This window comes from Schistocerca nitens, chromosome 6 (genome assembly GCF_023898315.1).
Source record: "Schistocerca nitens isolate TAMUIC-IGC-003100 chromosome 6, iqSchNite1.1, whole genome shotgun sequence".
Lineage (NCBI taxonomy): Eukaryota > Metazoa > Arthropoda > Insecta > Orthoptera > Acrididae > Schistocerca > Schistocerca nitens.
Genome location: NC_064619.1, coordinates 315,840,135 through 315,867,901, shown reverse-complemented (window position 1 = coordinate 315,867,901; position 27,767 = coordinate 315,840,135). Strand labels below are relative to the sequence as shown.

The 27,767-nt window shown below is 39.3% G+C and overlaps 1 protein-coding gene across 2 annotated transcripts in view; it reads right to left on the bottom strand.

The window, feature by feature from the left end:
- Positions 1 to 27,767, bottom strand: part of LOC126262537 (integrin alpha-PS4-like) — a 200,876-nt gene that overhangs the window by 39,262 nt on the left and 133,847 nt on the right. For both annotated transcript variants that reach the window (XM_049959216.1, XM_049959215.1), the window contains exons 16-18: positions 24,798 to 25,008; positions 21,374 to 21,537; positions 9,337 to 9,436 (exon numbers count right to left, since the gene is read on the bottom strand). In XM_049959216.1, the coding sequence (XP_049815173.1) occupies positions 9,337 to 9,436; positions 21,374 to 21,537; positions 24,798 to 25,008 (475 nt within the window). The remainder of the gene's footprint in view (positions 1 to 9,336; positions 9,437 to 21,373; positions 21,538 to 24,797; positions 25,009 to 27,767) is intronic.

Genomic DNA, 27,767 nt, shown 5'->3' with positions numbered 1-27,767 from the left:
GCACATCTCAAAGACTCGACTCCTTCACAACTGTGGCGACGTGTCAGACCAGTCTTCGATATCAAACTATGCCAGATGAAGCTTTACTTTCTTTTTGGGTTGCAAAGCTGCCGCAAGCTATCCAACTTAAGCTCCTATAACACGATCAGGAACCTCTACAAGCGAAATTATTGCTGGCCGACGCCGCATATAAGATAATCAACAAAAGAAAGTTATCTACGTGTGCCCCCCTTGATATTACGCCTCCCCCGCGTGGCAGAGGCCGATCTTTCCAAAACAACAGACAGAGTACACTGGCTGAGCACCAGATTCCACACCATCCTTCACCATCCCATACCACAGCTTCAAGTGATGTACTTCACCCCGTAACAACACAGGATCAACAAGTTTATCCTCTTTGCTGGTATCACTCCGTTTACGGTAATACAGCCAGGAATTGCCGCTCACCCTGTGCAATGCGCCCAAACACGCACGGCGGGCCGCTATAGGCGCACCGGTCCGCACTGGGACGTCAAGTCGCCTAACAGATCACAGGCTAGTACTTCCGAATTATTCTCTCGGACGTTTGTATATCCAGGATATAGCTTCTCAGAAATGGTTTTTAGTGGACACTGGTGCCGATGTGAGCATCATTCCACGTTCAATGGTCACTTCTACAATCACGCATTCGCCTCATCAAATCAGAGCAGCCAACAATTCCTCATTAAAGGTTTATGGTGTAACGCAACTTTGCATTTACTTTGATGATACACATAATTATGAATGGACATTTTCGGCAGTAGAAATCGATGAGCCAGTATTAGGATTGGGCTTCTTAACTGCTCATAACTTTTCTTTGGACTTAATTACACCTGCCCTCTGCTAAGTGGATTTTAAACAAAAATTTTCGGCGAGATTTTCCCCATCCACGCCGACAGAATGCAACTCGAATACGTCTTGTCAACAAGACAAAGAGACAGTTTCTATTCCATCTGAGGAGGTCAAAGCTGCCGTAGTGAACTTAGTTACGCAACGCCTCGAAATCGACCAACTGTCCAAAGACAATGCAAAGTTACTTCAACGTTGTGATGTCCTGACTGAAGAATTGCGCGGGTTTAGAGAGGAGATCAAGATTAAAAGTAATAACACGCACGAAACTACATGGGACCTGCATACCGCACTGCTGTTTATACGCAGCCACAGCAGCGCCTGCCACAAACCGGACAGCGAAGACGGCAACCCACCCAACAACCCCCCACCCTGCGCTCCACCGTCCGTCTGTCATCAAAACACAGAGGCGACAGCTGTTACAGGCGACGCCGCGCATGCGCGCGCAACGATTCCTTCATGCAGTAACACCATAGTCAATGGAACACTGCAGGCTGTCGCACAGCGCAGCTCCGCGGACAACACTGCAGCTTTCACTGAATTACCGTTCAATGATAACGTATTTCAGGTTAGTTCCCTTTCATACTTACCGTGCACCGACGATAACGTCGCTCCTTCCTACGTCCCTCAACGTATTTCTGCCACACCTATTCACAAAATCAAGGCCATTACTACGGGCGTCTGTCACAGGCTTAACACAACTCAGGGACCGCCTGTCCGTTCTTGCCTCCGACGCCTCAATGCAAAAAAACTTACCGCTGCCAAAGAATGTATTAATGAACTTTTACGCTTGGGTATAGTCCGCCCCTCGGACAGTGCGTGGTCTTCCCCAGTACATGTCGTTCCCAAAATGGACAATTCCTTTCGACTCTGTGGAGACTATAGGCTTTTGAACGCCAGAACAATACTTGATAACTACCCTGTCCCACACCTCCACGATTTTTCACAACCCATGTTTGGGGCCAATTTTTTCTCTGTGTTAACTGCAAAAAGGTATACCATCAGATTCCGATGCACCCAGAAGATATCCCCAAAACCACTATCATCACCCCATTTGGACTATATGAATATTTGTTTATGCCTTATTGATTGAAGAATGCCGCCCACACCTGGCAAAGATTCATTTACACCATTCTACGTGGCCTTTAATTTTTGCTATGCCTACCTAGACAACATTATTATTTTCTCCAAAACTGCCGAGGAACACAAACAACACCTCCAACAGGTTTTTGATAGATTGGCATGACACGAAGTTGAGATTAATCATGACAAATCCCAACTGGAGAAGCCAGAGGTTATTTTCCTGGGACATTTGGTCAATAATGAAGGCATCCGTCCCACCTCAGATAGATTCCAACAAATACTTGACCTTCCCCTCAAACCTATGAAGAGTTATGTAGATACCTCGGAATGGAAAATTTTTTTAGGCTTCACGTTCCACATGTGGCATCTCTTCAAGCCCCTCTCACTGAGGCCTTAAAGGGAAAGAATACCACAGGTGACAGACACATAGAATGGGATCAGACCACGCAGCGAGCCTTCGATTCGCTTAAGTACACCTTGGTGAATGCTATTACCCTGTCTCACCCTCACCCTGACGCCTTCCTGATGATAACCACAGACGCTAGTGATAATGCCATTGGCGCAGTTTTTCAACAGACCCTACCAACAGGTACTAAACCCCTGCGTTTCTTTTCAAAAAAGCTCATCGAAACGCAAAGAAAGTGGTCCGCTTTTGATTGTGAACTTTACGCCATTTATGAGGCCGTAAAGTACTTTCGTACAGATATTGAAGCCTGACTTGTGACAGTTTACACAGATCACAAGCCCCTTGTCGAGGCTCTCGGCAAACCAGCATTAGATGTACTACACAGAAGGTTTCGCCATATGGATTTGGTATTACAATATGTTTCAGACTTTCGATATATAAGGGGTAATGACAATGTTGCAGCAGATTACCTGTCACGCCTGTCCTCCCTGAAGACAGCTGTTGATCCTCACCGCTTACACGAGCTCCAACAATCCGACCCAGAGATACAGCACCTTCTCTCGGACTCTGATACTTCCTTACAAATTACTCTACTTCCCTTCCCTAATGATGATTGCTCTTTGTATTGTGACATTAAAACAGGTCATCCTTGTCCTATAGTACCTAAAGCTCTTAGGATAGACGTTTTCGACACAATCCACAATCTCGCTCACCCGAGCATTTGCGCGACTACGCGCCTCATTACAGAGAGATACGTTTGGCCTAATGTAAAAAGAGATTGTAATCGGTGGGCGAGAGCATGCATACCTTGCCAGAGAGCCAAAATACACAAACATATTAAGCCCCCATTAGGCAAATTTACTGTGCCCTCAGGTAGATTCCGTCATGTACATTTGGACATCGTCGGCCCATTACCGATATCTAACAACTTCCGTTACTTACTGACCATGATAGATCGTACCACACGTTGGGCCGAGGCTATCCCTATTGCGGACATTATGGCCGACACTGTCGCTAACACTTTTGTCCACCATTGGCTTTCTCGTTTTGGTTGCCCTACTTCACTTACCACAGACCAGGGGAGACAATTTGAATCTAATCTGTTTAATCGCCTCTGTCAACTGTGTGGTATCAACAAATTCAGAACTACAGCCTATCACCCGCAATCTAATGGCCTAATAGAACGATGGCACCGTACCCTGAAGGTTGCTCTCATATGTCATTCTTCCTCTTGGGCTGAGGCACTCCCCTGGGTCCTTTTAGGTTTGAGGACGGTTTTCAAAGAAGACCTTAAAGCATCAGTTGCTGAGATGGTATACGGAGAAAACCTCGCACTTCCAGCAGATTTTCTTGATGATTCTGCTCTACTTCCCAAGGATCAACTTCCCGAGTTGGTACGACAGGTTCGACAGCATATCACCAAGTTACGTTTTCCGCAACCTTTATCGCATGCTACCCCTCTGGTTTTCATACACCCACACCTCAGTTCTTGTAACTATGTGATGCTTAGAGAAGATGCCGTGTGGCCACCCCTTGCTCCACCCTACACTGGCCCATACCGGGTCCTGTCACGCTCTGAAAATACTTATATGATCCTCTTTAAGAACAAACCATCTGTCGTGTCCATTGAGCACTTGAAACCAGTGTGGATCCTTAACGACACCGACATACACGATAATGAATTTGTTTTGCAGGAAACTTCAGAGACCTGTCCTCTCCCTTCTCCACAAGCTAATCAAACACTCTCTGCAAGTCAAGGCCCCCCTCTTCTATACTTCACACCTCCGAGTGCCAGCAGTAATGAACTAGTGTTTCAAGTGAACTTGAGTAACTATGATGTGGACTCTATAAAAATACAACTGGTGGACACTTTTCTTTTTTTATTTGAAATTCAAAACAATTCTGTGCCATCTGACCAGAAGGACATTAAGCTATTACACTTCTTCAATGTGGCTCCTGGTACTTCACAAAATGACATTTCAGCCTATGTAGACTCCAATGATGTTTTATTTATAAGAGTAAACACCCCCCCCCCCTTCTCCTCTGTCTTTCCCGAATCCTCCTACCCCTACTGCTATCACCCGTGCTGGCTGCACCTTACGGCCACCTCTCAGACTTCAAGATTACGTCATGCCTTAAATGTTTACCTTCCCTTTATCACTTACTCCTCATCACTCCTCCTATGCACTCCGCACTCCGCACTCCTCGGGGGGGGGGGGGGGGGCTCTGTGGCAGAACTGCCAGAAAATATTAATATCTTTGCTTTTTTGTACTTCACTTCACTTACTTTGGTTGTTGACTAGTTGGTGTGAGACATTCGTCATGACTGTTACCGCGATTGTTGGAAACTATTTTGTGTTTTGATTTATCTTGTGCCAATAAAAATATCACATAGTGAAAGTAAATGGTGTTTTCTGTGTTATAAGTATAACACTCGCCATATGTCCTTCCCTACCTCCACTCCGCCTCCATCAGCTCAGCCAACTGCTTTCAATAACTGAGTATCAATAATCAGTCCCACTGTGATCACAAGAGTGTGTGTTCGGGTGTCTGCGTGGTTGTATGTGTGAGTTTGTGTGCATTTGCTGCGAAAAGAGCAAGAGCTCAAAATCTTGTGTGAATGTTGTTTTCTGCTACGTGTTTCTGTGCTCCACCCATCGGCCCAGCAGAGGTAAGTGGTTACTGTTGCGTTATTTTACACACTGCTCCAGCCAGGAATTACCATTATTGTTATTAAGATTATTAACAGCTTCTAACTCACTGTCCAAGTTTCTACCGTCTTTCTTGTCTCTTTACCCTTTAGCTTCTAAATGATACCTTAATTTAAAATTTCAAGATACAGTGGTGCATTATGTGTATTACCCTCATTTTTGCTATAAATTCTTTACATATAAATGAATAACAGCTCATTGAGAGAGTATATTTTGGGAGGAAAAAAAGCCTTCATCTAAACAAATATAAAACAGAGCTTTCATTACGATTATTAGATATTTTTCACTTGCTTGTAGCAGAATATATTGTTCCCTCTGCAATTATTTTATTTAACTCTAAAACTAAAACATTGTTCAGAAGCCTTACTTTTACACGAAGAGCTTGGCTGTAACAGTGGTATGGGGCAATTTGTTTGTTTGGAAAATTGCACAGTACAGTTTCAATAAAATTTCATAAATATGAGATTTCAAGTAAATTCATTGTGCTTTCTTTACTCAGATACAGCAGTTTTTAAATACCTCCAGAGTAACAACATATAAGCTGTTGATTGGAAAACAGGTAGTGGTACACAAAATCCGGCAGCTGTAATTAAACCCCAGTGATATTACTGGGCTAGACTGCCTTCTGTTGACAAAGGCATCTCATCTCCCTGCAGGAATTTCCCATTGATGCTAATATAGATCTGTTTTACCTAGTTGGTTGTCAAGACTAATAAGAACTGTGCAGATGAGGTCACTAGGTAAAGTGGAAGTAGAGCCAGTTACTGTTGCTGCAGCAGAGAGTCTAAACATAAACCTAAGTTATGACTAAATGTGAATATTGGGGGACAGTTACAAGAAGTCAATTTAGTTATGCATTCAGAGGAGACGGTGGATATAGCATCAGCTCATTGTCTGATTGTGAGCTACTAGGTAGAGGACTGTCAACTAAAGCCACTAATGAATACTTCACACAATGGAAATCTGGGCTGCTATGCATTCTATGTGGCCATGATCACTAACAAGCTGCTTGTCCACAGGAATGACCACTTTCAAACTGTGGGCAAGAAACAGATGGACCACCCAGCTGCTGACCATGGCATCCAGTATGATGTGCTTGACTTCAGCAACTTCTTCACAGCCTTTGCCAACTGGATTCCTCCCACCAATACAGGCCTTTCTCAACGGCATAGGTAGGAACTCACCCTGCAACATGTCCTTCACTCCTGTAACTGTCCTGGCCCCAATCCTTGCTAGTCTCTTTCCTCCACCTGCCTATCCCCTTCCTTGCTCCTTCTCCAACCCTTCATACTCCTTCTACCCTGCCAGTGCACCTACATAGCCATAGCTCCTTCTCTACTTTTTTCCTCTGTCCTTTCCCTTCTCCCCCAGCACAGCTTTCCAATTGTGCACCTAGCAGGCAACTGTCCTGATCATCCACATCATATTCTTGTATACTCCCACAGGCTGTACTACCATTTCCCACCAACTCTACTTTGCCATCCCTTCCCTCCCCACGCCATACCTCTTCTGTAGCCCCACTACCCATCCCAGCAAAGATTTCTGCTCACTTCAGATGCAGTTGCAGTTGGGCCTTAGCACCCAAAGACAACAGTCGCAATGTGTTTAATTATTTTTGGAAAATAATTCTTCTAAGGAATACAGTGGGTGGCCAAGCAGGTATTCCTTTAACGTACAACTGAATAGCATTTCATTTTCTCTTGTACATTTATTATAATTAAGCAGTGAATTAAAATTCTTAATATCAGCATAGTTACTCCCTTCTGTACAAGTGACAATTGTTTTATTTCAGAATGGAGATCATCTGTACCTCCAGTGTTATCATTGTGGTATGAATAATTTGTTTCATACTGAGCATAGTTTCTGATGAATTTTGTCATTGAAAATTATGCTCAGTATGAAACACATCGTTCATACCACAACTATAATGCTACAGGTAAAGATAATGTCCATTTTGACGTAAAAAATTTGTCACTGGATGGAGTAAAGTATGCTGCTATTAAGACTTTGAATGCACTGCCTAATAATATTAAATGTACAAGAGAAAATGAAATGCTATTCAGATGTATGTTAAAAAAATACCTGCTTGACCATCCGCTGTACTCCTTAGATGAATTCTTTTCCAGAAATAATTAAAAGTTTCCATATACACTTTTAATACACTCCTTGAATACAAAGATATATCTTGTTATTCAGTTATTAAATGAAAGCTACAATACTATATTAATGTTAGACAGTGAATTATAATACTAGATAAATGTTAGCTACTAATTAAGAAAGATTGATAATTACTATTATTTATATTATTGTACTGCTATTATTATTCTGTAGTATTAGTTGTATTTGTATAATTGTATTGACACATTCCACATCCAAGTGAATTACTTGCACATATGGATCCATGGAATACACATACCAAATAAAACAAATGGATGTGAGTTACGTATGTGTGAAGTGCAAGTTTTTGTTTTTTCTTTGTCTGATGAAAGACTTCGTCCAATAGATAATTATATCTAGCAGTCTTTTGTCCTGTGCCTGCCTACCACTTAGTGCCCCCTCTATGCAGTGAATGGCAATCTGTTTTTTTCATCTTCAGATGGACTCAAGGAGGTTGAGCAAAGGAATGGTAATCTGGAACATAAATAAGATAAAAATAATAGATGCAGAAGAGAGTTATTGAAGAGGAGCGAAAACTGGAGGTAAATTCTGAAGAGGATGGAAGATGAATTTTGATTAAGGAAGTAGAAGTATGGAATGTAGTAAGTTGGAATCTAATCCCTCTCTCATGTTTTCTACTCCCAAAAACAGATAAGTTTTTTTGTGCTTTCAATCTATTCCTAATCCAGTTGCACGTGTAATATGTACAGAAACAGATAAAATTGTTATTTAATGAAATCTTATTTAAATTTATAGATCAGTAGTTTATATTTATCTTCCTCATAAGAATAATGCACTTGATTTTATTAGAACACTGAGTAATTAAAAGTTACAGTTAAGTGAAGTACCAATAATGTCATATATGGTAAAACATTTTGAGCTAATGAGCAACAGAAGAGGTATTGTTGCCAATTATTTGGAAGCAGACATACCCAAAATTCTGAAAATATAATTGAAAATATCTGTATTTAGTTAACTTACAAAATAATTGACATTAAAAATTTGGATCCTCAAAATTTAAATTGCCTATTTTGCTCTAATCACTGCAAATTCTGAACTTTGACAGTGTAATATTTTTGCTTAAAATTTTTTAAATAAGACAAAACCTCTTACTAATTAATTCAGTAGGTAATCAAGATTTCAAATGATTTAGAATCATAAATCATTTATTTCAGGATGGTTACCATACTCGTAAATAGAGGATTTTAGACGACATATAATAATGCTCTGTACGCTTTTGAGAATTACTAACCTGAAACATTTTTCATAAACAAACAATATTTAAGTCTTTGAGTCCATTTAAAATAATAAAATCTAACCTAGTCAAATTTCAAAGCATTTAGTAGTTTCAGAAGCCACATCATGTTCTTACACTTATCTTTACACAGCCACCTGTCCCCCAAAATCAGCAGTCTATGACCAGCCAGCAGACATCTCTATGCCCTAAAGGAATGTTGGAAATTAATATAGACACATGAAGTATGAAATGAAGAGGCTTCAGAAAGAACAGACAAGGGAAACAAATCTGTGAAAATCATTGCAAAAAAAAAAAGATGTGTATGTTAGTGAGATGTCGTATGGCAATCAAGATAGAAACTTGTCACAGGAAAAAGTACTGAAGAGAAGTAAAGACAAACATGAAAATATATGAAATAAATTAATGACATTTAACCTAGTAGGTACCAATATTAAGTGATGTAAATGTTAGAAAAGACTAGAAGAGATGGATGATGACATCACAGCAGTCAAAATACTGATGATGGAACAAAAATATCTTTTTGTGTTTTCCAACCTTTATATTGTTACACAAGTAGACAGCAGTTAACATTAAAAGATTAACAGTAACCTGAAATTTAAACAAAAATACTTTGATGGTCATAGAATTAGATATTACTTTAGCATTGCATATAAGTAAGAGTAATGTTCTTACAGCATTTGACTCTTGTGCTAAAAGTTCCACTATTGTTAATGCACGCTGGTAGCTGATGTGGTGAATAGAAACTGTTTCCTGCAAATAGATCTATTTACAATTGCTTTACTGATCAACTTTACATTCCTGAAGGTTTCCTTTTATACTCTGGTAAGTGAGTAGGGGTATGTATGTACACTTACCTGAAACAAATGCCTGAAAACTCGCTTCTTTCCTAGAGCTTCATCTGATTCAACTGCGCTGCTGTTGGTAGTAAGAAGAAGCTGCTCATGACTGCTTTTCCTGTGAAATTGAGTTATACTTTTTCAAGAACCTCTGTGCATAATGTAAAAGTTCATAATAAAAGATGGAATGGACAGAGTGTCTATACTTACCAAGAGCACTAAGAATTTGATATAGGTGGTATGAAAAAGAAGGAAAAAAGATTTGGGTTTAATGTCTTATAGGCAATGAAGTCTTTTAAGGTAGAGCACAAGATCAGACAGGGCAAGAACTGAGAAAGAAATTGGCTATGTCCTTTTCAAAGGAATGATATTAGCACACATGTTAACTAACTAGGGAAACCATGGAAGACATAATTCTGAATGGTCGATGAGGATTTAAAGCCTGCATCTCCTAAATGTATCTTAATCATTATACTGCCTTTCTGGATAAGAGTGTCCAAGACTCAAAAAGAATACCTGAAGCATACAGAACACAGGTTCTCTCTTCTGGAGAAAAATAAAATGTAGAGATGTTATTAAAAAATATGGAAGGGGGGTTGTTCTGTTAGGTTATGTCCAGAATGAAAGAAAGTAAGTACAAATGAAAGAAAGTTCACTAGTAATTACAGTCAAACTATTTGAAAATTTGACTTAGATCAAGATCATTATTGATCTAAATAGCCCCCCCCCCCTTTGATTCCTTACAACTTTCTTTCTCTCCAGAGTAAGGGACATGATTTCTAAACACTTGAATTGGATAGCAGCAATACCAAGTCACATTGTGCTCCAATTAAAACACTGTAAATTCCCTAATATTCCCTTCTGAAGCTAGAACTCTATTTCAAAGGTATTTGATATAAACAGAGCATTAAACCCTAAACTTCAGTTTTTCCTAAAATTATTTTAAGTGTTTCTCATGTCCTCACAATATTCCTATCAATTTTAGTGTTCAAAACACTATCATTCAGTAATCATTTATACATTATTAAATGCATTAACACAACACTGGAAAATCGTGGATGGATTACACGGAATGGAAGCAGTAAAGTGCTAAACAGTCATAATCCAGATCAAAATTGTTTGTAAGCTTTCTGATAATGTCCTCCTTCAGACAAAAATGTAGATACACATTGACTCTAATACTGTTATATTGTCCTGGGTAGTTACAGTACTTGGAATGGCACAGTTTGTGAAGCAGTCATTGAAGTCAAGCACGTTGTGCTTGACAGTGTGTTCCAACACGGAGTGCTCAACTTTACTCACAGCCACAGTTTAGCAGTCTCCTTTCATTCAGGTAACTGCAGTCACTTAAAGGGCATTTGAAAATTGGTATATTGACATGACTGCTTTCACATGTGGTTCTGCATCTGATAGAATAGGATTTGCCTATGACTCAATTGGAATAGACCACAAGGATATGCCCCTTGTGGCAAGAAATTGGAAGTAGGCAGTAGAAAAGAGTGCAAGAATTGTCGGGGGATAACATTGATGAGTCATTGTGCAAAGATTTTTGAGAAAATTTTGGAAGCACTAATTCGGGCAGAATTAGAAGGAAGAATGAGAGAAGAGCAACATGGCTTCAGAACAGGAAGGTCCACGGTGGATCTAATTTTTGCTGGGAGACAGCTGCAGGAACAGCACTATGAATATGGAATATACCTACTAATGACCTTCCTGGACATTGAAAAAGCATATGAAAGTGTACGTAGAAGCAAAGTGTGGAAAACTCTGGAGAACAGAGGAGTAGCAAAACAGATTATTTGGAGGATAAGGGAAATGTACCATGGAAGTGTGAGCTGTGTGAGCTCTGTGAAAGTGGGAGGAGATAGATCAGCTTGGATTGAACAGAAGAATGGCTTGAGGCAGGGAAGTGCACTTTCACCATTACTCTTAATTATAGTGATGGATGATATAATGAGTACAGCAGCACAAGTAATTGGTGAAAGGAAGATGAAAGCTATGGTGTTTGCAGATGATCTGATGATTTGGGGGAATAAGGAGGAGGAAGAACAAGAGCAGTTGGACATATGGGAATGAACAATAAAAGAATATGGGATGAAATTTAGTATAAGTAAGAGTGAGATGATTATCACAACAAGAAAGAAGGAGAGAGGAACAACTGGAATAACAATTGGTGGGGGATAATGGAGAGTTTAAAGTACCTAGGAAGCCTGATACAGGGAGATGAAAAAACGACAGAGAAATAAATGAGTGGGGAAGAAAAGCAGAAGCATTTTGGAAGAATGTCAGAAGCCTGATATGGAGCAAGGATGTACCCCAAATAAGTAAAAAGGTTATGTATCGATCATACTATGTCCTGATCCTGACAAATGCGTCAGAAACCTTGATTATGAAAGGAAGAGAGAAAAGCAAAGTACAAGCTAGTGAGATGAAATTCTTGAGAAACAGTATTGGAGTGACAAAGATAGACATGTTAAGAAAAGAGAGGATCAGAGAGTTAATGAGGGTGAAACCATTACAGGAGGAGACAGAGAAGTCAAGGCTGAGATGGTATGGACACATTAAGAGAATAGAGGAGAAGAGGATACCCAGGAGGATACAAGAGATAAAACTGGAAGGAAAGAGACCAAGAGGAAGACCGAGAGACAGAGGACTGAAAGGAGTAGAAGAATGCATCCAGAAGAAAGGAGAAGACTGGACCAAGGTGAAGACGGAGAGATGGTGGCAAGACAGAAGATGATGGAAAGGCCCATGTTCCATACAGACCCGGCCAGAGACTGGAAACTGTCCAAGATGATGATAATGTGAAGTGTATCTTGCATACCATGTGAACAGCCATCTGATGATGAACTTGCCAGTTAAAAACTGTTTATCTAAATAAATAGCAGTATTAATAGTGGCTGGTTGCTGTCTTCTTCTTTGTAAGAATTAACCTACATTAATTAACCATATATGTCACCGGTCTTACTGCTGTCTCCATATATGTTTTGACCAGGCTGATGAATTTCTTAAGGCTGACATATTCTGCCATGATTTCTCATTTCTCATACCGTTTTTCTATGCACCTAAACTTAGGCCATCATGAAGTCAAGAACAAGCCGCGGATGTTCTTATTGTATTCCAATAGTTCTTCATTAATGGTCTTGATGCAGAATATGCTGTTTGTTGTTGTTGATCTACTTTTCCAAAAAGCATTCTGGTAGGCCCCTAGTATGCCCTTGATTTACGGGATTAGTCCTTGGAGTATTACATGGGACAGTACTTTGTATGCTGTGACTGTGACTGGTAGGGAAATTCCTCCATAATTCCTGCAGTTTCCTTTATCTCCTTCCTTGTATATAGGGATAGTAATTAATTCCTCCCATTCATCTGGTACTTTTTCATCTCACCAAATTTTAACACAGTCCATTCACTACCCATAGAAATTATGGGTGTTTTGTGATTCTCCTAACTGTCAGCACTCAAGGAATATCTGAGTATGGCCTTCATGATTGTTAATTCATGATGCATTATTTCCCAGCAGTGATGGCTTGTAGTTAGCTGTTCACTCTTTTAATACTTCTGAGAGCTGCTAGATGGATGTTCTTGCTTCCACAAACTGTTATGTAACTTGAAAAACAAATTACAGGCATGATAAATTCCCAAACATTCATTGTTGCAGTGTGCTTCTGTAGCTGTCTTGATTGCAAAAGTTTGGTGTGAAATGGAAGAAGGTTGATTTATGAGGAAATTCTGCAGCTACTTGAAGAATCTGGATCTGAAATTGATTATGATGCTTTTGAAATAGATGGCAGTATTTCTGAAACAGATGGTCATCTGATTTTTTTTTCTTTATCTTATAAGCAGGAGCCACAAAAAGAAGTTGAACAAGTTTATGACTTCTGGGGACTGCAAAACTCACTTTGGCCCAACTGGATTGTGTTAAGAATAAAATGAAACAATTGTTCATGACATTTCCATCAAATGACAGCAATTACAGTGGCATTCTACCACTTCCAGCTGCTTTGTGGTTTTTCAATTTTTTCAACCTGCTGGTTACTGCTATGTATGTTGGCCAAGTTTTCTCCAGTTTGTTGTCTGTTTCTGTACAGTTCAGTTAGTTGTCAAAATACTCTTTACAAGTCTGTAATATCTCATCTGATCCAGTTATAATTTTTCTTTTTTCTCTTGGTAGCACATTGATTGTTTCCTTCAGTCTCCCTGTAGCCATGTTCTAAATCTTCATTTTTCCTATCCTGTAGCACCCACGCCTTCCTGACTGTGTTGCTAACATCTACCACCATTTTGCATGTATCATTGAACTATTTCTTCATCCCTCATTCTATTATTGTTGATGTTTTTGGCTGACATTTGATTCACTTCTTGAAGCATGTTCAGAGTATATTTATGTCTTAGTTTCACTTTAATTCATTTCCTTTGCTGTTTTGTCAGGTACTTCAAATATGTTGCTCACAAAACTCAGAGCTTAAACAAACTCAACTGTTCAACAAATACAACTGTTCAACATGTTCAACATGTCACTGCTGCAAGATGTGTGGCCAGGCCAGGAGTAGGAAACATGTATGTGAGTGGATGCACTCACAGTTGGATGACAGTGGTGCTCACAGCACACCCTCAGAGAGACAAAGAGAGGCCTTCCATGCATGCACACTGGGTAACGACTGTGCTGCTGGACACTCCTGTAGTTATCAGCTAAATTAAACCTCTGCAGTGCACAATGTCTGGTCATTAACCAGAGGTTCTTGTTTCTTTTGTTTTCATTTAATGGTGGGTAGTGCTGGATTCCAGGCAGTGCTTATTTGAAAACCTGCACCCCTATTAAGATTGTCCTCTGTATGGATATGTATGGCCTTCTTCAAAACACAATCCCAGAATGATGATGCCAAGGATAAAATGTCAGTCTTCTCCTAACACATGTGATGCCGCGTGTTCAGGCAGTGCTCTGCTACAGCTGATTTACCAGGTTGGCCCAAGCATGTATGACAGACTAGAGGCATTACCTATGTCTCTCCAGCATTTGAACTCACTCCATCCAAATATTCAGTCCACCATGGAAGTGGAAGAAGATAGGATCTTACTATTCCTGGATGACATGGTTAGAAGAAAAGTTAACAGTATGGTGGGAGACAGTTTCTGCTGCAAAGCACCTCGCACAGAATTATATTTGCAGGTCACAAGCTGTCATCATCCTGCAAAATGCAGCAGTGTCTTACACTCTCTGGTACACAGAGCATATGTGGTCTCAAATGCTGACAGTCTCCCTGGTGAGCTACAACACCTAAGAATCATGTTACAACAGAATGGATACTCTGATTGACAGATATGCAATGCATTACATTCTGAGCAAGTTCAGCGTGGGGATGTAAATAAAGATACAGAGATACCAAACAGTGGCCTTCTTCTAATATTTTGGCAGCATGTCAAGAATAGAAAGAACCTTCAAGAAACACAACTTTGTATTGCCTACCATATTCGTACATGCCAGGGCATGACAAGAGGTTTCGACCACCTCCCATCACATCCTGAAATGAGGACTGTTCTGCCCACTATCCTTCCCACCACTTCCACAGTGGTATTCCACCACCCACTGAACCTACAAAATATCCTCGTCCATCCCTAATCAAGCCCTGCTTTGAACCTCTTGCCTTATGGCACATATCCTTGTAACAAACCTAGATGCAAGACCTGTCTCATAGATCCTCCCACCATCACTTACTCGAGTCCATTCACAAGCATCACCTATGCCTCAGAGGTGCAGCTACCAGTGAAACTAATCATGTGATCTACAAGCTAAGATGCAACCACACTGCTGCTTTGCATGTGGGCATGACAACCAACAAGCTGTCTGTCCCCATGAACGGCCATCAAAAAACTGTGGCCAAGAAACAACGGGACCACCCACTAGCTGAGCACACTGCTCAACTCAATATTCTTCATTTCAATGACTGCTTCACGGCCTCTGCCATATGGATCCTTGCTACAAACACCAGCTCTTCTGAACCGCGTGGATCGGAAGTCTCACTGCAATATATCCTGTGTTCCCATAGCCCTTCTGGCCTCAATCTTTGTTAGTCATCCTCTTCCTATATCCTTCCCTGTTTCAATTCCAACATTAAACAGCCTTGTATTCCACAAATGCACTCAAAGTCTGTCTGTTTCTCTCCTTTTCCACCCCCCCCCCCCCCCTCCACCCCCCCATCTCCCCATCACCTTGTTCTCTGTCTAACCTCTCAACCATACCTAGCTGCCCTATTCTCTCTCCATCTTATCCCTGCTCCCACAAGTAGCATTTTACCGTCCCCCTTCCCTACCCACCTCCCTGACCCAGCCTCTTCTTTATCCCCAATGCCCAGATTGCTTCTCCCATCATGTGCAGTTGCTGGATGTCTGGCCTTGGCAGCCAGAGACAGTTTGTTACACGTGTGTGATTCTGTTTGTGTGAATGTGTGTGTGTGTGTGTGTGTGTGTGTTTTGCCTAATGCAGAAGAAGGCCTTCTGGTCATAAGCTTTCGTGTTTAGCAGTCTTTTTAATGTAATTGTTTGCAACACAATACCTTAATTAGAAAATATCATTAATTGAAAATATTCATGCAGTACAACTCTGCAGACTTGGTGCAACCTAGGAGACATATTTCAGTAATTGGACCTATAAGATTCAATAATACAATAATCCAACATAACAATAATGCATTTTATTTTTCCTGAAATTAATTATCTTTCATGATAATTGAATTTGGAGTACGGAGACGCAGGCACTTTTCATTCTGAATTCTGTCATAGCTGCTGTGGCATTCTGGACTTTGACTACATAAATTTGTTACCTTAATTTTTCTGTATAGAATGACACATAGCATTGATTGATTAACTCACTAATTAATAATTTCCTGTATTTACTTTAAGTAGCAATGTGATGCTCATTCATGTAAACAAGGGATTCACATCTGTGTAAGTATAATAGTTCCATAAAATATTTTGAATTTGTAACCAGCAACATTTTTTATAGTCCAGAAGTCTATTGCTTCTTTAGTCCATCAATAACAGTAAATTCCAACGTGGCCGAATTTTAAAGCTTCATGTGGTTTTCAAAGTAACAGTTTGTTCCTACACTATCCTTTACAAGTTCCTGCAGGAACACTATTCTCTGTGCCCTCAGTGGCTCAGATGGATAGAGCATCTGCCATGTAAGCAGGAGATCCCAGGTTCGAGATCCGGTCAGGGCACACATTTTCAACATGTCCCCAATGATGTATATCAGTGCCTGTTTGCAGCTAGGGTGTCGATTTAATTATCATTTTATTACAACTCATCCATGTATAACCACTGTCTCAGGCCATTGTGGCCAGACTGGCTAAGGGTTCATGGGAAAGTAGGATGTATTGAAGGAAGAGTTCCTCCTGCACAATTCAGAAGAGCTGCTGTTGGCAGCAAGGATTCAGATGGTGCAAGCTGTGAAGAGTCATTGAAATGAAGCACATTGTATTCGGCAGCACTTCAGCAAATAGGTGATCCAGCTCTCTCTTGGCCATAGTTTGTCAGACAGACAGCTTGTTAGCTGAAAGCAACACAATGGTTGCAGCTTAGTTTGCAGATCACATGACTGCTTTCACTGGCAGCCCTATTTTGGGTGGGATAAGAGATGTAAATGTCTGGAATGGATTAGGTGATGGTGGAAGCACTTATGGGACAGTTCTTGCATTTAGGTCTATTGCAGGGATATTAGCCATGAGGCAAGGGGTTGGGAGCAGGGATGGAGTATGGATGGACAAGGATATTACATAGGTTCAGTGGGCCATGGAATACCACAGTTGGGTGGGGGTGGTGGGGAGGATAGTGGAGAGGATATTCCTCATTTCAGGGCATGATGAGATGTAGTCAAAAACATGGTGGAGAATGTGATTCAGTTGCTCCAGTCCTGGGTGGAACTGATTCATGAAGGGAGTGCTCCTTTGCAGCCAGATGGTCAATGTGTGGAAGCTAACAAGTAATTGGAGAGTCAAGGAGCAACAAAGCAGGTGGATTCCATCCAGCTGTTATGTTTTCCTTGCCCCCAAAATTAATATTATTTTTTCCACATTTTGTAATATATTCAATATGCTCATCTGTATGACATGTTCACAGTGCATAAAGATCTTGAATACTGATTCAGGTCCTCTCCAGTTTAACTTTATTATCATTCTTTTGGTTTACTAAGAGTTAATGAGCCAGTCAGTTTGATAAAAATTATGGTAATTACAGAATACCACTAATCTAAGATTTTGTTATCATTGTTCATATGTAAACATATACCTGACCATTAACTTCCTGATCGAGTAGATGAATCCCTTGTTTTGCAAATTAGTCAGCATAAATAATAGAAATTGTCATAGTATGTAAAGTTGCTCCTGCAACAAATCTTCCTCTACTATTCAATTCCTCAGAATCATAATTCTTTAATTGGAAGTTATGAAAGTTCAGTAAACAAGATAGCTAACTTTATTTCTAATTGTAGTAAACTTATAAACAAGAGATGCAGGAAGTCATTTTTAGTTAGTCTGCAGTGAGTTTGAAAGGAGCAAAATCCATGTTCACAAATACTGGAAGTGTATCGCAGACGATTTAGTACATTTTAAAGTTGGAAAAAATACTTTGAATAATCTAGATTTCAAGTCTCCAAGTTGGTTCCATGGTTCAGTGACTGTTTCTTACTGACTGATGTGGTTAAACTTCAATAATAGCTAATGCAAACTGTGACAATAATACTGGAGTGTGAACTGAGTTAGTTCTGAGTATCAATTACTGTGGACATCTTGTTCATACTGATTTGTCTGTTAGATATGAAAGTGTGCATTAAAAGAATAATTATTTGACTGTGTTAAATGTATGTTTGCCACATATGAACTTGGGCGAATGACCACTTCAGTGTTATTTTACTACACGCAAATAATTGCATTGTAGAACACCAACTGAGTGTAGTATGTGACTAACTGTTTATCTGTGTATAAATTATAATGTGTGAGACTTGATCTGGCCATAAACATTAGTTCATTCATCACCCAAATGCAATTAAAATGTGTGAACTGCGAATCTCATGTAACCTACTTCATTTGAAATAATCTAGTTTTAGACATCAATTTTTCAGCCAGATTCGATGGAAGCACAGCTACCAATGTCATATTTGTACAGGTAAATATGGTTACAGTACAAATGCTCAGAAGATCTGTTTCTGTACAAGAATGGGAGGATAATTTTGACCCGTGAAGCCATTAGCAAGGCACTTAGTGTATCTGGAGAGCCATTGCTCATCACTACAGTAGTGTAGGCTGTGTAGAAGGGACTTCTCTGTATGAAATTGGTGGCAGCTATCAATGTGGAGGAATTGCTTGTGGTTTGGTGGGCTTGATATGGATGGAGGTATGGATGTGACTTTCTGTGAGATGGAAGTCAACATTGAGGAAGGAGGCTTGTTGAGATGACAAAGATCAGTTGAAGTGAATGGGAGAGAAGGTGTAGAGGTTCTGGAGGAATGTGGGTAGGGTGTCCTCATCCTCGATCCAGATCACAAAGATATCACCAATGAATCAGAACCAGGTGATGAGTTTGGGATTCTGGGTGGTCAGGAAGGATTCCTCTAGACGGCCAATGACTTGTTGACATAAGTTGGTGCCATGTGGATGCCCATTGCTGTACTATGGATTTGTTTGTAAGGAATGCTTTCAAAGGAGAAGTAGTTGTGGGTAAGTACATAGTTGGTCATGGTGAGCTGGAAGGAGGTTGTAGGTTTGGAGTCAGTTGGGTGTTGGGAAAGATAGTGTTTAATGGAGGCATGGCCGTGGGCACTGGGGATGTTAGAGTAGAGAGAGGTGAAATCAACAGTGATGAGTAGGGTGCCATGTGACAAAGGAACAGGAACTGTCAGTGGAGGAAATGGTTGGTGTATTGTAGGTATGAGAGCAGTTTATAGGTAATAATCTGAAGTTGTTGGTCGATGACAGCAGAGATTCTCTCTATTGGAATACAGTAAATGGCCACAATGAGTCATCCTGGCCACAATGGGGCATCTGGGTTGTTTGGCTTATGGACTTTAGAAGGCATGTACAAGGTAGGAACGTCAGGAAGCATGTCCAAGGCAGGAGTGCGGTGAGTGGCAGTGGTGAGGAGAGAGATAGATTCAAGAAAGAGGCTCTGAGATCGGCCTAAGGATTTGAGGAGCGACTAGATCTCCTGTTGGATTTCTGGAATGGGATCACTGTGGCAGGGGTTGTAGGTGGATGAACATGAAAGTTGGTAGAGTTGCTTCACTGGGTAATCCCTGTGGGTCGAAACCACAGTGGTGGAGACTTTGTCAGCAGGTAGATTATAAGGTCCTGCCTCAGCCTTTGCTAGCGCCGGTCCTTTACCTACCTATCCCCTTCGCTGCCCCCACTCCAGCACTACACAGCCTTCTATTCCACCAAAGCACGCACTATTTTTTTCCCCTTCTCTACTTCTCTCCTTTTCTGCTCCCTCCCTCCCCCTCCCCCAAACCTCACAACTGGATCTAGCAGCCCTAACCTGTCCCCACCACATTCCTGCCTCTTCACACAAGTAGCACTACATCTTCCCTCCCCTGCTATCTTTCCCCTCACCACCCCATACCTCCTCCTTACTCCACGTCAGATCACTGTTCCCATAAGGCACAGTTGCAGCCTGCAGTCTTGCTGCAGTGGCCAGAGAAAATGGTCAGGTGCGTGTGCGAGTTGTGCTTGTGTGTGTGTGTGTGATTTCTATTGTAGAAGATGGTCTTTAATATATAAAAGTCTTTCAGTTATGTCTGTCTGTGTCTCAGTGTCTCCTCTATATAGTGAGTAGCAATCTATTCTTTTCATAATACTGTTTTATGGGAAATGTACTGCAATCAGTCCAGTTGATACTGTGGCGTAGAGCTCCATAAATATCGATATTTGTTCTGTGCGCAAGTGTGCTATCTTTGAGGAGAGGGCTTTGGGGCAGGATGTTGGATGCTAACGGCAGTTAGCCTCCGGACTTGTATCTGTGTAGAAGCTAAGTGAGAATAAATCTGTATATGAGAGAATTCTAGTTGTTTACCTGCAACTATACCATATTCCCTCAATACTATACACCAAAAAATATACCACATTTGTGACTTGTTTCATATTCTACCGTTTACTACTCAATAATTCAGTGACAATTCTTGATATTATTTTAATGTGATCCTATACATGATACCAGTGACTGTGTCAGTCATTAATAGTGACACATAATGACAATGTTGATTAATGAGAACAAAGTATTGCCGTACACTTCTAAGTAACATTAATAATTCTATATGAGTGGAAGGACAGAATATTGAGTGATTTCTTAAGTGTCAGTGTTAATTGCTTATTTGCCACATTTGAATAATTGTGATTAATTACACCGATGTTAAGTTACACTCAAACTATACTGTGGAACGTCAGCTGAGCAAAGTATACAATTATTCATTTATCTGTACCCAAACTGGCCATAAAAGAGAGTTCAGACAATCTCAAAGTGCAGTTAAAGTGTTTTAACTTTGATTTTGGTGTGAACTACATTATTGACAGTAGGCTACTTTCACCATCAACTTTTCAGCCAGTTTTTGATGGAGGCACTGCTACTGAAGACATCTGTGCATGTAAAATGGGTAGTTTGGAAACCCCCTTGACAGCTAAGAAGCAGATTACAAAATGATGTGATCTCAGGCTGCAGGGTGTTGGTTATCACTGAATGGAAGGAAGTGGTACAAGAGAAAAAGAGAAGGAGATAGATTATGAGAGCAGCCCAGAATCATCACATCCTGAAGAAGCCAATGTTGTGAGTAAAAGAATAACTACTGGGTCGAGGATGGGTGTGTTGGGTGTGTGTTTCATTGGGTGTGAGGGAGAGCTCGTACTTAAACTCAAAAGAAGATATATGGCTTGAAAGCTAGGTAAAGTACATGCATCTGTATACTACACATCAACCAGTTACAGGTGAAAGGTTTCCTTTCCTCAATTTTGTTTATGCATTCTTTATAATGCAGAAACAAAATGTGAAGCCTAAGTTATAATTTACTCACCCTATCACTTCTACATCTGCTGCAGTTACCATTGGAATTTGAAGAACTACAATATTATCTTCAGGAGTACTCTCTGTGCCAGCACTGCTTGCAGTCACATTGACAGCTATAGACTCTAATCCAATGGCTTCATCTCCAATCTGAAGATACAATGAAAGACGTTCCTGCAGATAAATAATGAAGTATTCCATTATAACACTGAGCATTTGCTATTTATCTTTGTTTGTACTACGTACAAGCAAAAAATAAACATAATCTGAAAGAGAAAAACATATCAATTCACAATACATTCCAAGTGTGTTGTCCCAGTCATTAATTCAGTTCTCAAAAATGTAAGCCGCCTTCATACAAGATAATTAAATGTATCGCCACACAGAAGTAAGCACTCCTCTTTCAGCACAGTATGTCAAGTGTATCTTTAGCATGGGGAAGACAATGATGACTGCCTATACGTTACATGTTACATATGTTTTGCTGTTGTTCATATAAACTGCTGACAAGGGCATATAATTTAGGCATCAACATTTGATTGTCCTACTTATATGATGATTGAAATGAATATCTTGAATGATGATTATTAATTCAAAGAAAACATCCATAAAGAAGAACTGGAATGTTGTAGTGTAGGTTACAAACTACATTATTTTTCTGAACATGCAGGCAGAAATATACATAAACAGCTATATAATCCCAGCATTGCAGGCAAGAGTTTGCTTTTGATGAGCGACTGAGTTAAAAAATAAAAATGCAAACCGAAGATAGCACTACAGGGAAGGGGATATCAGAGGATGCAGTAATGAATACAACTCCTGAGAGAGACATAGCTTTGGTATGGCCACAGATTAAAATGTGTGGTACACATAGAGATATACAGCATGAAGGTTCAGAGGAGGGGTGATTCAGGATTGAATAGGAAGAAATAGAGTAGAGAAAATGATGTGTATGAAGGTTCATTGACTTGTAGGTCTATAAACTCAACTATATTCAGAGATTTAGGGTGGTGTAATGAGAGGAAAGGTGGATGTAAACAGGGATGTGTAGAGATTTAGACCAAAGTCATTGTGGGAGCTATGTTTTTGTGGGTGGGATGTAATGGCATGGATCATGAAATGGCCATTGAGGTCAACTGTGAATTGTTCAGCAGTGTATTCTGCATCTGGATTGTAAACTTTGTCTTTGCCACAGTTGTACAGTGGCCATTCACAGGAGTCGAAATTTGGTTAATGACCATGCCCACACAAGAGGCTGCTCAGTATTTGCAGCAGAGTTTATTAATAAACATGGTTGTTTCCAAAGGTATTCCTGCCGTGTAAATACTTGTTGCAAGCTTAGAATTGTATACAGTACACTTGGTGAGTGTATGGGACAGGTCTTTTTCACAGATACAACTGATTTGGAAGGGGTTGGACGTAGGAATGGTACAGGATGGTCCAAGATATTTCTCAGGTTGGATGTGCAGTAAAAAACCAGAGAGGTGTCAAGGATTAATGGATGATCTTCCTCATTCAAAATCTTCAAAGGTAGTCTAGGCTCTACCAAAGGATGTGGCTCTCCTGTTCCAATTTTCATTGACTTTGCTTAACAAAAGAATTGCTCCTTTCTAGCAAGGTAGTGTATGTGGTAGCAGTATTAGAAGCATGGGAGAAAGTGCCACACCATAGGTGTTTGTGGAACAGCTGTGAGGGTTAACAACTGTATGCAGAGGGTTGATGTATAAGTGATCGCAGACTGGTAGACCACGGACAGAAGTTTTATGGTGACATTAGAGATGTGAAGGATGATATTCAGCAAGATGTCTTGACCTGAAGAGGAACAGGTGGAATGAATAGGAGAGATGATGTTAATTTAATAAAGGAATTATAATGCCTTGACCTTAGGTCTAGGTCTTGGAGCTAATGTGATAAACATGAACCATGTAAGGGGACTGTAGTTTTGGATGGTAGAGACGGATTTCTCGAAGTAGCCTATAAATAAGTTGATAAATGGGTTCATGATTACAGGTGTGATGTGAGAGCCAATCACTGTGCTGCAGATTTTTTTGTACATATACATTTATTTATATATCTTCCCCTCAAAGGAGAAGTAGTTGAGTGTGTATCTATAGTCATCTGTATACAGCATGAGGTAGTATGTTTGGAGAGAGACAGTGTTTGATGTCTTCAGATAGGTTCATTTTAATAGGTTAGGTGAGAAAATGAAATGAGTACACAAAGTCTGTGGGATCCATACCAAACAGCACTATCGGATGATATTGAGCATGTACAAAGAAGGGCAGCACATAATGTTACAGGTTCCTTTGGCCCATGAGAGAGTGTTACAAAGAGACTGAAGGACCTGAAATGGCAGACACTTGCTGAGATCAACAAACTATCTTACAAATTTTGAGACTCAGTCTTAAGTGGACAGTCTATGAACATAATGTAACCCCTTATGTATCACTCCTGTAAAGACCACAAAGACAAGATTACAATGTGCACAGGGGCATTTAAGCAATCATTCTTCCCATGCTCCCTGTATGAATGAAACAAGAAAAAGTTCTAATAAATGGTACAATAGGAAGTACCCTCTACCATGCACTCCACAGCGATTTGCAGAGTATAGATGTGGATATAGATATCTTTCACATGTGGTGAAGAATGTGCAAGTATTATAAAAAGAATCATGGGTGCCACTGCTCCTCTGGTGTGCAGATTCATGTGACATGTCATCCATTGATCATTTGGAGGGGGATTATGGGTTGTCAGAAAATTGTTCATGACAGTCCTTCAGTCGTTGATGGTTTGTGGGCTAGCAAACAAGCTGTGTGAAGAAAGATTTGCTGGGAAAATGTGCTCTGCCCCTTTGTGTGAAGTCTATTTATTTTCTTCTGGAAGCTTAGATCCATTAGTGAATAAATCACAAGGATGTGCAATCTGTTATATGTTTACTATAAAGCTGTACATGTTATTTTTACATGTTGGGTTGTTCATAAAATATTTTCAGTTATAAAGACAAATAGGTGATTGGAATGTAATATTCATTTTACAATACACTATACAATCATACATTATTATAAAATTACTTTAAGAAATAGTACTGTGTTTCAAGAAGGTACTGTTTCAAATATTTTTAAAATGTAGTTAGGTCACTAATACTGGATTTGAAATTGTCTGGAAGAGCATTAAAAAGCAAGACTCTATGTGCAAATTATGCTTATTTCTTATATTATGCTTGTGATATCTTTTTTCTTCATTCTGTCCAATCAAAAATTCTCAACAAAAAATGACATAAGAGAAAGAATGTAATGTGATATTATGGTGAAGATTCCTAGTTGTTTGAGTAAGTTTACAATTCCTTTATGTATGTGTCTGACTTGGTAGTCAAACAAAATTGGCAATCTTATGACAAACAATTTCTTTAAAGAAGCAATATTTGAAGGGTTTACCATTTCTCCTGTAATGAGGTTTCCAATACTACATGTCAGTAGTACAGGTGATGTCCCATCTTCTTGGCATTTATGAGGGAGACGTACCAATGACACTTCTGGTGGTAGTGAAACATAGACATTTGTCACAAAAGCAGGTTCCATTGTATTGTTTACAGAAATGTCAACTGACACATTATAAGCAGCAGCTGTTCCCAAGGTAATTGGACCTCTGTGGAGAAACAAAATAAACACATGAAAAATAAAAATGTGGTCTGTGAAGTCCAAAAGCTCCAATGTTTGAATAAAACATTTATCACTGACAATGAAGCAACAGAAACTTTAGCTTCCTTAATGACTTTTATTGCTTATACATTTCTTAGATTTGTGTGAATGAGGATCCAAGAAAAGGAAACCTATGTTGTAAGTAATGATATTTGAACACAGAAAGCAGCCTGAAGTGAATAGAAGAACAATTGCAGTTTTTTGCACACAGTGAGTACTGTAATATACCTGACAGTATTTGGAGTAATTGAATGTCATCTGGGTCTTAAAGTTGAGACACAATTTCATAATGAAGATTGCAAAACAGGATAATTTGGAATATTGTATATATTATAATGTAACAGCTCTAGATTCTTGTGTAGGACCTTTCGATAAATTTTTAATGAAGAACACAAAAGTCATAATTTTTCTTATGAATGTGTACATTTATGTTCATATTTCAGTCCTAACTTATATTAATCATTTTTTTTCACAAGATTTGAATCATTACTGTAAGCACTTGAATCTAAGCTGCAATTTTTTCCAATTTTCAGGCTCCAAAAAACTGCCTGTGGCTTACAATCAAGTGAAAAACAGAAGTTCTGAGAAATGGTGCTAGGAACCATCACAACTAACTTTTGCTGCCAAATATAAGCATTGCTACACAATCATGCTTTGCAGGCACAAAGATAGATTTCAGTGTTAGTAAAAATACAAAATAAAAGGAAGAAGACAAATCTACAATTTCTTCTTTTTTCTTCTCTTTTGTTTTCTCTTTCTCAAATCTCAACTATTGTGTTTTAATACATCACCCAATGCAGAAAACAGAAATTCAGTATTGCTCATCTCCAAATGTAGCAGCCTTTCAAATATTCATGGCAACAAAAATAAATTTCTTTTCATAAATACCAATAGTGTATACAACTTTAGGATTCTTGCATGAGCTGGTAAACTGTGGCTCATTCTGGTTTCATGAATTGTTTCATCGAATTTTGTGAAGGCTGGTGTTAGTGAACTACAATGAAGCTCTTTCATTAAAGTGCCAAATTCAAGAAGGAATTTATTTCTTTTGCAGAAAAAGTTCTAATTGTGCTGCAGGTCTGCAACACAGGATTGGTGAGAGCAATGTCAATGATGGTAACTGCAAAGCGACAAATTCTTTGAATGTTCTAGGGGCAGGAAAGTCTTTAGTGGGCCAAAATGTGGTCAATATTGTGCTCTTGAAGTAATTTTAAATGAGTTTCTTAAGGGACAGTGTCAGAAATGTCTGCCTGTGAATGCTGAATTTTAAAAATTGTGGCAAATGAAATTGCTTGAGTGCACAAAATCAAAAATTTTAAGGCTGGCCAAAACTAAATTGGTCTTTTTGTGGAGTGCTGAAGTTTTTCACTTTTGAGGTGAACTTCAATGGTGCAGAAGCTGCTGAAAAATTATGAAAAATAGCTTATGGAATTTCAGCACTTCATAATCAGGCTGCACATTGAAAACCAATACCTTCTTGGCTAGATAGGGAATGTGGCCAAATTTGCTTACACAGCAGATGTGCACAAAATACCCGCGTTCATAGTTTTCAAGCAAAAGACTTAAGTAAAATCAGAAGTGTTTCCTAAAACTGTGATTGTACAAGTAAATTAACGTGGTTTTTTTTTGGAGAACATAATGATGGAATGGAATAGGCTTGTATGGAATCACAGTTCTGTCATTATGTTTCATTTACACAGTGTGCTGGTGTCAGATGTGTACACAGGTCATAAAACACGTGCAGTAATGCAGAAATTATTAGAAAGCTAAATGGGCTTGGCAGTAATTTCAGGTGGGATGACATCAATTCTGTAACCATTCAACAATTGTTTGAATAAACCATTTAAGGAAAAGCTTAAATGCATGTACATGGATTGGCTTTTGGAAAATGAGAGACAACTGACACCAACAGGACATGTAAAATGTTGATGAACTGATGATGCATGGAAGTGTGTCCCAAATCAGACTACAACAGGCATTTAAAAAAAGTTCAATATCGAATGCACTAGATGGTACAGAGGATGATGCTCTACACAAATAACTGAGCAACAAGGAATTGAGTGATAGCAGGGCAGCAAATGATACTGATTCAGAATTGTCTAATTGGTATTTTAAACATTTCATAAAATTTATATTATAAATTTAATAAAATTCTGTTTTATATTTTTGCTTTTCATTTCTAAGTTATTTTCATTCTTATTTTGTAATTGTTGCTACTCATAAATTTAAAGTTTTCACTAAAAATAAACTATATAAAGCTGATTGGCATGTCTGTGTTTAAGATTTATGTTAATATGGCCAACCCTACATCTTGAATTTGGAAATTGAGAGGTGTAGTTACTTCTGAATATATGAGACTGACATATTTTGAACCATTCGAGTCTCCAATTTTTATGGACTGCTGGTATGTGGGCACTGTTCACATGTAAGTGACATATTGAAGAAACAAAGAATAGGCATAAGAGAAATGTCTAGGGCTGGATGATGAGATCACTGTTGACCTCTGTTTATAAAACTTAAGATACTCTCAGTTGTAAACCTGTCTATACCAGTATATGTCTTGTCACTATACATTAAACAAAGTGTAAAAGAATTTCAAACAAGAGGAAATATTAACTTGCACAACACTAGGGGAAAATTTAAATGGAAGTTCCAAAATTGCACCCTCAGCGTGGTCCATATCTTGGAAATTATTTGAAAAAAACT